Genomic DNA, 10,835 nt, shown 5'->3' with positions numbered 1-10,835 from the left:
AATATTATCGACTTGAATAACGTTGGGCCGAGCAACCTTGATTGATTGATTTGATCAAAATAAGGTTGGTAGACTGGCCATGGAGCTACGGTAGCAGTTTACGAAATACATCACTTCTAACACGGGAGCCCCAGCTTTGGGATTTTTCCGTGTCGTAACTTGTAGGAAAAGAAGACCGAGGAGGATTGTGTATTGGGGCATGTAGCGACTGTTCTTGAATGCATAAAGCAGGCTAACGTTAAGTGATAGAGTTGAGGTCGGGCTATTCCTATCAAAAACATGTAGACTGTGCTTAAAAGTCGGGTCCATGCCAGAAAGCCAACAAATTTAATTGAATTCTGCTAAGAAGACTGGTCAAATATCCAACCAGAATTTTTCCAGAAGCTTGTTGATGGCTACCAAAATACCTTGACCAAACAAGGGTCATTTTAACTCAATATCAGGTGTGCTGCATGTATAATTTTGACCGTGTTTATTTCAGAAAACACAAAGTATATTAAAACTCGTGTCCCAAAAGTGTATTGTTAAATAAAACGTCATGGTAGCAAGGTTGTATCGTACAATATAGGACTGGGCAGTTTGAAATCAGGATGATGTTTTCAGGGATGGCAATTTTCCGCCGTTTTGAATTTCAATTTTATCATTTTTGTGGAACGTCTAAATCCGTAGAGAAAAGTTTTAGGGGGGGTTAGGTACCTAACTTTTATTGCTGCTACCGAGATTAGTGTCAAATCGTATCGAAACCACATGTCTCGCGAACAACGGAAGCTTCTATATCGAGTGTAACAATGAACAAGAGGGCTCTGATTGGTCCACTCTACATCCGCTGTACACGCACTTCCGCTTCCCTACTTTCCCGGTTTGGTTTGTTTTCACGACCGGCATTTTTTAAAACACGAGCGAAGATGGAGCAGCATGAAGATGGAGCGGTTGATTGAGGAAGTACGGACATCTATACGACTCCAGTTCTAGTCATTATAAAAAAAAAAAAAAGTTCTAGTCATTATAAGTAACCGGAGGATAAACACTCCACTAACCACACCCACCAACTACTCCTAGCGACTTCGCGCCCCCTTGTGTTGTGCCGGTGAATAATTTTAGATACTTACTTATTTTTATCATGTATTTTTCACACAATATACATGTAAAATGGCTAGAAAATAGGTAGAAGAGGCTAAAAAGGCTAAAGCTTCAGGGGGGCTCTGCCCCCCGAACCCCCCGTTCGGAGTTTCAGCTGAAATAAAATTTTCCTGTTGCCATCCCTGTGTTTTGGTCTTGATGCGTCGCGTTACTGTTCTGCACCGGCGTTTTGTCTTCAGCGTGTATTAGATCATGGTGTACATGCTGTGCTGTAAAAAACGGACTCTATTTCTTTCAGAGTCTCTGAACGGAGTCGAGAATCACGAGGCAAAGTGTCCCAGCGGAGGAATGTGTAATAAGTTACCAGCCAACTGCTTCACATGTGCGTACCATCAAAACTGCAGCTACGGCAAGCCGGCTAATTTCAACTGTACGACCAAGGAAGGAGTTCACTGCGTGGTGAGTGTGGCAGAAAATCAAAAAATTTATTTATTCCCAAAAGTGAGTCGCTGCAGAGGTATTTTGCACTTTTCTTAGTTTGCCTTAAAGGAACAGTCCACCGTACTTCTATAATGAAATATGCTCTTATCTGAATTGAGACGAGCTGCTCCGTACCTGTCCGAGCTTTGCGCGACCTCCCAGTCAGTCAGACGCGCGGTCACTCCTGTTAGCAATGTAGCTAGGCTCAGTATGGCCAATGGTATTTTTTGGGGCTGTAGTTAGATGCGACCAAACTCTTCCGCGTTTTTCCTCTTTACATAGGTTTATATGAGCAGTGATATGAAACAAGTTCAGTTACACAAATTGAAACGTAGCGATTTTCTTTGCTATGGAAAGTCCGCACTATAATGACAGGCGTACTAACACCTTCGGCAGCGCATTGATATCTGAGCTCCGTATCAATGCGCTGCCGAAGCGCGCAGAAGGTGTTAGTACACCTGTCATTATAGTGCGCACTTTCCATAGCATAGAAAATCGCCACGTTTCAATTTGTGTAACTGAACTTGTTTCATATCACTGGTCATATAAACCTATGTAAACAGGAAAAACGTGGAAGAGTTTGGTCGCATCTAACTACAGCCCCAAAAAATACCATTGGCCATACTGAGCCTAGCTACATTGCTAACAGGAGTGACAGCGCGTCTGACTGACTGGGAGGTCGCGCAAAGCTCGGAGAGGTACGGAGCAGCTCGTCTCAATTCAGATAAGAGCATATTTCATTATGGAAGTACGGTGGACTGTTCCTTTAACGTTTAATTGGAACCTATGACGATCGGAATCTGTTTATTTGGCCGTATGTCGATATTGTCCTAAAGCAGGCGTGAAAAATATAATTATAATAATTATTAGTCTGTATAATAATTAAACATGGAAAAACATGCAGTTTGTCAATCAACGAGGGCCATACAGCTAATAGTTGTCGGTTTCATAAATATTGGCACCCTTCATTAAGATCAATACACAGTAACTGACATTTTTAAGTTTTATTGTATAAGAATGATGTATATGTTTTTGAGAATTTTTTCCAAAGGTCTTCTTGAATGCAGTTTGGGGTTCTTTGCCAATCAAAATGCACATTTTTAAAAATATTGCCCCCCCACCCACTATTATTTGGTGAAGTCCAGTTTGCCTATTTTTTATTTTATTTTTTTAAATTGGACTGTTGTTTAAATGCATCATGTACACTTGTGTTCAAATTAATAGCAGTCCAACACGACTAACCAGATCAATCACTGTTTTTGGTGGAAATTTATATTACTACATGGCAAATAATTTACCAGTAGGTGTAGTAGAGTCATAGAAAACCAACAGACCCAACATTCATGATATGCATGCTCCTGAGTCTGTGTAATCGAATAATTAAGTGAAAGGGACGTGTTCAAAATAATAGCAGTGTGGAGTTTAATTAGTGAGGTCATTCATTCTGTGAAAAAACAGATGTCAGTCAGGTGGCCCTAATTTAAGGATGAAGCCGGCACATGTTGTACATCCATTTCTCTCTGAAAACCTGAGAAACATGGGTCGTTCCAGACATTGTTCAGAAGAACAGCGTGCTTTGATTAAAACGTTGATTGGAGAGGTAAAACGTATACTGTAAAGAAGTGCAGAAAATGATGGGCTGCTCAGCTAAAATGATCTCCAGTGCTTTAAAATGGACAGCAAAGCCAGAGAGACGTGGAAGAAAACAGAAGACTACCATTCGAATGGATCGAAGAATAGCCAGAATGGCAAAGACTCAGCCAATGATCAGCTCCAGGGTGATCAAAGACGGTCTGAAGTTACCTGTGAGTACTGTGACAATTAGAAGACGCCTGTGTGAAGCTAATCTATCGGCAAGAAGCTCCCGCAAAGTTCCACTGTTAAAAAAAGACGTGCTGAAGAGGATACAATTTGCAAAAGAACACATCGACTGGCCTAAAGAGAAATGGAAAAACATTTTGTGGACTGATGAAAGTAAAATTGTTCTTTTTGGGTCTAAGAGCCGCAGACAGTTTTTCAGACGACCCCCAAACACTGAATTCAAGCCACAGTACACTCTGAAGACAGTGAAGCATGGTGGTGCAAGCATCATGATATGGGGATGTTTCTCTTACTGTGGTGTTGGGCCCATTTATCGCATACCAGGGATCATGGATCAGTTTGCATATATCTAAATACTTGAGGAGGTCATGTTGCCTTATGCTGAAGAGGAAATGCCCTTGAAATGGGTGTTTCAACAAGACAACGACCCCAAACACACCAGTAAGCGAGCAGCATCAGGGTTCAAGACCAACAAAATGAAAGTTACGGAGTGGCCAGCCCAATCCCCGGACCTTAATCCGATAGAAAACTTGTGGGGTGACATCAAAAATGCTGTTTCTGAGGCAAAACCAAGAAATGCAGAGGAATTGTGGAATGTTGTCAAATCATCCCGGGCTGGAATACCTGTTCACAGGTGCCAGAAGTTCTCAGAAACCGTGGTTATACAACTAAATATTAGTTTAGTGATTCACAGGAATACTAAATCCTTAAGATTTTTTCAGTTTATGCAGTAAATATTTGGAGTTTGTAATGAAAAATGCAGACACTGCTATTTTTTTGAACAGCCCAATGTTCATTTTTCTTCGTTTTCTGTAAAGTAATTAAAATATTGATACATTTTTCTTCATGTTTTGATGTAGAATATAATGTGCAGTGTTCCCAATGCATGGAAATAAAAACTATTATAAGGATTTTGAGCTTTACTCACGTTTTTAAACACACTGCTATTATTTTGAACACAACTGTACATGATAAATTATGACCTATTGATGCCTTAGCAGTTCTACACTTGTTAACAGGACGCTTTGGGTCAGCGGCAGAAAGACTTTAACCTGACTGTGGATTGTCAGTTTTGCTGGCAGCTCGATCCAGCTCAGTATCGCTGCAACATTTCTACCACCTGCATGACCGTGTCCTGTCCTCGCAAACGCTACAATGCCACTTGCACCGTCCTGGACCACGTCAACTGCTTAGGTATGGATTTATGCGCATAATATTCATGAAGGTAAGCGAGGAGAGATGCCTCGGTCTGCTGATGCAGTTAAATCTTACTATAAGGATTTGTAATCCGAAAATGTAGTATAAATGCGTAACGTAGCGAATCCAGATACGTTACAGTGCAGAGCCGGGGCTTAGTCACTCTATCCTTCTCTCGTTTTTTACAGCACTGCATAGAAAAGTAGCTCCCGCGCTGTTACGGTTTTCTGATTTACGTTGAGGCAGATTTTATTCATCACCCTGAGTCACTGTAGTTCTCCAGATGCATGGTGTTGCAGTAAATTCAGATCTGAGCATGACCAAAATCCTCTTCGTAAAACACACTTTGTTCCAAACACCCGTCCACCTGCTGTTTTTATGCAGTTATCAAACCAGCCGATCCCTTTGCAGTCAAATCATAGAGATACAAATCAAGAGCTTCAAACATCAGAACAGGAAAAAATTGTGATCTCAAAGTGTGACTTTCTTTCACTTTCACTGTGGCATGGGTGTCGGTTTGAGGATTTCCGAAACTGCTGATCTCCTGGGGTTTTCACACACAAACAACAGTCTCTAGAGTTTACACAGACAGAATGGTGCGAAAAGCAAAAAACACATTGAGTCGAGCGAGTGACAGTTCTGTGGGTGGAAACGAACGTGAGGTCAGAGGAAAATGGACAGATTGGTTCGAGCTTTCTTTTTTGCCAGGAAGGAAGGATATAGCAACTCTTTACAACACGGGCGATTGCTCTAAGACAACGAGGGAGGCTCAGCCTCGTCTAAAAATGACGAACATCGAATCATAGAAATATATGTGCTCAACCCAACTACAGTGCAAAATCATTCCGTTATAACTTTCCCCAGTTCGCCTAATGTGTGCGTGAGTTTTTCCCCCTCGTGACAGCGCGATGCAGCCCAGCCTCAGTGCACTTCAATGGCATTGGGAGCTCTGCGCTTTCAATCTCAAAATGCAAGACGATTATTGGACAAATACTGCGAAAATGCCCGCCTACGGACTCCCAGCCTCACATGGGAGGGACATGGCAAAGCTTTCCGCGAGGAGACTGGTGATTGGTGAAAGCGGCCGGATATTTTCTTTGATTGACAGCTCGTTTCAACTATAGACAGGCAGCGGTGAATTTCAGTTCAATCCCATTCGGATTCGCAAGTGCTGTGGTGTATTGTAAGAGCTCAGCTTACATTTCGATTTCATTCATTACATACGGTTTCTACCAGCTTTTTTAGTTTGTATATATTTTCATTGTAAATATAGTGTTGTCAAGTTTGCTATCTTAGTTCCAGAAATTTTGTTTGAGTGACTGAACTTGAACTTGAGGGGGCTAGTCAGCTAGCACGAAAGCTGCGCACGGATGCCAAGCATTGCTGATTTAATTTTGGCGAAGCCATTTGCCAGTCTTCCTTTCGAGGAAAAAATTAAAATTAAAGAGCAGGGTAGACCGACGCCTCAAATTGACTTGGTGAAAAAGGTAGGGAATAATACTCGTTCCTTTCAGCTCTCCTGGTACGAGAAAGTGAATTGGCTAACAGCAAGTGACCCACATCAACAACAGTAAATAGGCTACTTTAGTAATATGTCATGGATGGACCACAAATATAGAATCTATTTAAAATGTTTATGCCGAGTATATTATATTGGAATATATATTTTTCTGGATATGAATTAAACACAGCTACAATTTTGAAAACATTTTTAAACAAAAACACAGCCGAGAACATTTCACACTACAGACCTGGATTAAAAGTGAAGGGTTATCAAAATTGTCAATAAAACATTTCTCAGTCAAAATAAGTAAAATATAGGGAAAGTGTCATTGAATGAAATGTGTGGCACCCAGCTCTACTGCTGAGGTTCCTGACAAAGAGCTGCTTTCAATAATGATCAATTTTTAAACAACATGCCACAATTTTAAAATATAAAATGTTAAAATATACCCCCCCCCCCCAACACCACCATCATGTATATTGGACAGTAGGCTAATGGGCCAAAAGAACCTGTTATTTCACAGTTTGTGACCCTGCCAACAATCAGCCAGATCAGAGGCAAGAGTATGGGCAAAATTGATGTCTTTTTTCTTTTAAAATCTGGAAATATCATAACCGACCAGCCTCCCCTGTTTGAAAGACTACCAGCCGCCACTGCTTTACAACCATGCTGAGCAGAAAAGTATCTCAGGACGCAACAGTAAGCAGAAGACCACGTTGGGTTCCACTCCTGCAGCCAAGAACAGGGATCTTAGAATGAAGAACAAGTTCCTATTAAAGCGGCCAGCGAGTGTACACTCATTCACATAACCTAGACCCAATGTCAGTAAAATGCCGCCATTTCAAATAGAAATAGAAAGTGCGTTTTTGTCAGCATGGACATGTTGACGACATGCACAAAGATCTGGCTGAGTAACAAAACGTATGATTTTGATTAAAAGGTTTTGTTTGAACCCCCTGCTGTGTAGCGTACAACTCATCTCCACCTTGAAAATCAAACCGCATATCAACAAAAACGCCACGGAGTGCTGGTTTATACTCGATATTAGAAAAAAAAAGTCAGCTTCTTTGGTAAACTGAACCTTGGAGAGGATTTACAATCCTTGGTCTCATTAATCCCTAAATCTCTGCAACAAGGCGTCTCGAATGAATGACCGATTAATTCCTAATTCATTATGTGATACCTAAGGGTGTATTCAGACCAGGATAGTTCGATAGTTCACTTGCTTTGGTCCGAACCAAATGTTTTTTTTTTTATTTTTTCATTTTGGTGCGGTTCGCTTTCACACTGTACATTTTAGTAAGCGGACCAAAATCTGTCAACAAAGCCACGCGCCCTGAGGTCGTTCAGCTATTGGTCAGAGACGACACGCGCACAAAGCGTTAAGTTCAAAAGTAGTCATGGAGGCTTTCCGTGCTGTTATTCTTCTTAATGTCGTCAAAGCTATATGTTTTTTCCAGTTTTTACTGTTTTCACAATTGTGCGATTACTATGCTGTTGTACAAGTAATTTATCAACGACGACGACAAAGGGCAAGGCGGCTACGGAGGATAGCGCTGATGAGCGCACATCATGTTGTGACAGTTCTGGCTCTTCACGCAAGACGGAGGAGGTACGTGTCGGGATATTCGCCTTATCCATCGTAATAGACGAATTTCTTTTTTGCGTCGCTAGTACCGCCACTTTTTGAAAGAATGTCCCTGATTTTAATGTAGGTCTGACGGAGTTTCTTCACTTTTAGCCGACATTGTTCTGGGGAGCGCGTGAACCCCTTCTCCTTCATTTTCTCACTGAATACAGCAAACACGTCGGCATTTTTGTGTGTTCTCTCCAAAAGCTCAGATATGTGGACATCTGCCCATACGTATATCCACAAGGGTACGCGTTTCTTCCTCGGCCCACGTTTGCCCCCTACTCATTTTTTGTACTCTGTAGTCTAGCCTACCACTGGTCTGAATGACTGAACGACTGTTGTAAGGTTCCCTTGACAACCGAAACAGTGTTTGCACTTTGCGGTGGAGAGTCAAGACTCTGTTTCCCATAATGGTCGACAAACGACGGAAGCTCCCGAGGTACAAAAAAGCAAAACTGTCAGATTAGGTCCGGTCTGCTTTCACACCTCCAAAAGATCCGCACCAGGGTTCCTTTGGTCCGGACCGAGTCCGACCTTGCAGCTCGGTCTCGGTCCGCTTGTTTGGTCCGGACCAGAGTTCGGTGGTTTGTATTCAGACCAACCCAAAAGGTCCAGGCCAAGGGAAATTTGGTTCGTTTGGTCCGGACCAAACAACGTAGGTGTGAATACGCCCTAAGACACAACATAGGCATCATCACAGATTTTTAAAGGTTAATATCCAAACAAGCTCGAGACATGTCCCGTGTCTGAAATCGCTCCCTACTCACTAAATAGGGCACTATATAGTGAGGACGCTATTTTGTAGTGCTGTCCGAAACCTTAGTGAGGATTATTTACACCCTATATAGTGCACTCAAAGTATCCCACAATTAGAGGTCTGCGTGGGACAGAATTTTCAGTCCCACTCCCGCATTGTGCAGTCCCGTTCCCGCCCGCTCCCGCAAAGAATTATGATTTTCAGTCCCGCTCCCTCCCGCGCCTGCCATATTTTGTCCCGCTCCCGCCTGCAAATCCCGCATGATGCAGACGTTCGCGTTATTTCTCACAAAAGTTCTTGTCATTGGCTTGGGGAATTAAATATGCTGAGCTTAGCTGAGCTCTCCACTGACCGATCCTTCACCTAGCGCACGTAGCGAGGGTGCGCGTTGCCAGGCGGCATGCGCAGCTGAGGCTTTACAGAGATACCCAACATGGGGGCGTCATGGCTCAGGTGGATAAGGCGCCATACCATAAATCTGGGGACCCGGGTTCAGTTCCGACCCGAGGTCATTTCCCGATCCCTCCCCGTCTCTCTCCCGCTCATTTCCTGTCTCTACACTGTCCTATCCAATAAAGGTGGAAAAAGCCCCAAAAAATAATCTTTAAAAAAAAAAAAGATACCCAACACACCTACCAAAATATTTTAACGGTACCTACTAAAACTTTTTAACAGTAAATGTACCTTTTTTTTAAAGCAGCACTTACTTCTGAAGCACTGTGAGCTTCACTAGAGGAGCTCTGCTCTTCTGCCATGATCGGAGATCTCAAACACGGAAGAACGGAAAGGAATCGGAAACGTACGCGAGATTAGACCACATCCTCAAATTTAGGTATCTTAAAATGTTTTTATTGATGCCAAATAAAATATCCAGCACAAATTATATATGATAGACATAAATTAATAATTTATAAATTTTATTTTAAACACATTTTTAGTTAGCGGGACTGCAGCTTATCACCTCTCCCGCCCGCTCCTGCATTGTGCACTCCGCCTCCCGCCCGCGCCCGCAATGAGCTTTCAAAATTTGTCCCGCGCCGCAGTGCTTTTTCGGCGGGTCCCACGGGACTCCCGTGGGAGTGCAGGGCTCTACCCACAATGCATCTCGAAAAGTAGTGTACAACAATGGTCACTAACCAAAGCAATATATCCCATCATGCATTGCGGTCGTGCTGAAAGAAATCAAATTAAAAGTCTCAAATTTGATTTAATAAAAGGCAGCGGCAAAGAAGAAAGGATTCAGCCTTGATTTAAAAGAACTGAAAGATGCAGGGACTTTGTATTGATTAATGTCGGAAATGCGCTCAGTATAATATGGATTTATCACAAAAACACATGCATTTATTATTTTGAAAACCCACCAGCCGACTGATCCGGCACGTTTTAATCATGCAACAGTAATGACGTAAATATCAGAGTGACAGACTAGTGTCCGAAAGCGTTTTTTCATTTTACCAATGAGCTCACTATATAGTCCTCTATATAGTAATTCCCTGTATAAGGAGTAGTGAACGAGTGAGCGATTTCGGACCCAGGGAAATTTGGACACATGCATGCTTTTATTTCTAGAAAACTGGACTATTGTGTATTGTTCGTCCAAAAAGTGTAGTATGCAGCTTCAATGTGATCGCACAGGGTGCCAAAATTTAATAAATCATTTTTAAAAAAAAGCGCATAATTTAAAAGAAACGTTATTATAAACGGGCGGCACGGTGGTGTAGTGGTTAGCACTGTTGCCTCACAGCAAGAAGGTCCGGGTTCGAGCCCTGTGGCCGGCGAGGGCCTTTCTGTGCGGAGTTTGCATGTTCTCCCCGTGTCCGCGTGGGTTTCCTCCGGGTGCTCCGGTTTCCCCCACAGTCCAAAGACATGCAGGTTAGGTTAACTGGTGACTCTAAATTGACCGTAGGTGTGAATGTGAGTGTGAATGGTTGTCTGTGTCTATGTGTCAGCCCTGTGATGACCTGGCGACTTGTCCAGGGTGTACCCCGCCTTTCGCCCATAGTCAGCTGGGATAGGCTCCAGCTTGCCTGCGACCCTGTAGAACAGGATAAAGCGGCTAGAGATAATGAGATGAGATGTTATTATAAACATGATTTTATTAATTGGAGTAAAGGCTGTGAGTACTGAATTGTCTTAAAATTAAATGCTCTATCTATTAAAATTATCTATCTATCTATCTATCTATCTATCTATCTATCTAGAGTTGTGGTCAGAAGTTTACATACAGTGACATGAATGCCATCTTGGATATGAATGTCATGGCAATATTTGGGGTTTCAGTCATTTCTTCAAACTGTTCTTTTTCTGTGGCAGAATGATTGTACAGCATACAGCTTTAATAAAAAAAAAACACTAGAATTTGA

At 42.3% G+C, this 10,835-nt stretch overlaps 1 protein-coding gene across 1 annotated transcript in view; it reads left to right on the top strand.

Moving 5' to 3' along the window:
* The window catches only part of tm2d3 (TM2 domain containing 3), a 41,166-nt gene that overhangs the window by 3,948 nt on the left and 26,383 nt on the right, over nt 1-10,835 (top strand). The window contains exons 3-4 of the mRNA XM_060924157.1: nt 1,379-1,539; nt 4,401-4,575. Coding sequence (XP_060780140.1) covers nt 1,379-1,539; nt 4,401-4,575 — 336 coding nt within the window. The remainder of the gene's footprint in view (nt 1-1,378; nt 1,540-4,400; nt 4,576-10,835) is intronic.

Source organism: Neoarius graeffei, chromosome 6 (genome assembly GCF_027579695.1).
Source record: "Neoarius graeffei isolate fNeoGra1 chromosome 6, fNeoGra1.pri, whole genome shotgun sequence".
NCBI classification, from domain to species: domain Eukaryota; kingdom Metazoa; phylum Chordata; class Actinopteri; order Siluriformes; family Ariidae; genus Neoarius; species Neoarius graeffei.
The sequence above is the reverse complement of the archived record's forward strand: the minus strand, read 5'-3'. Positions and strand labels throughout refer to the sequence as shown.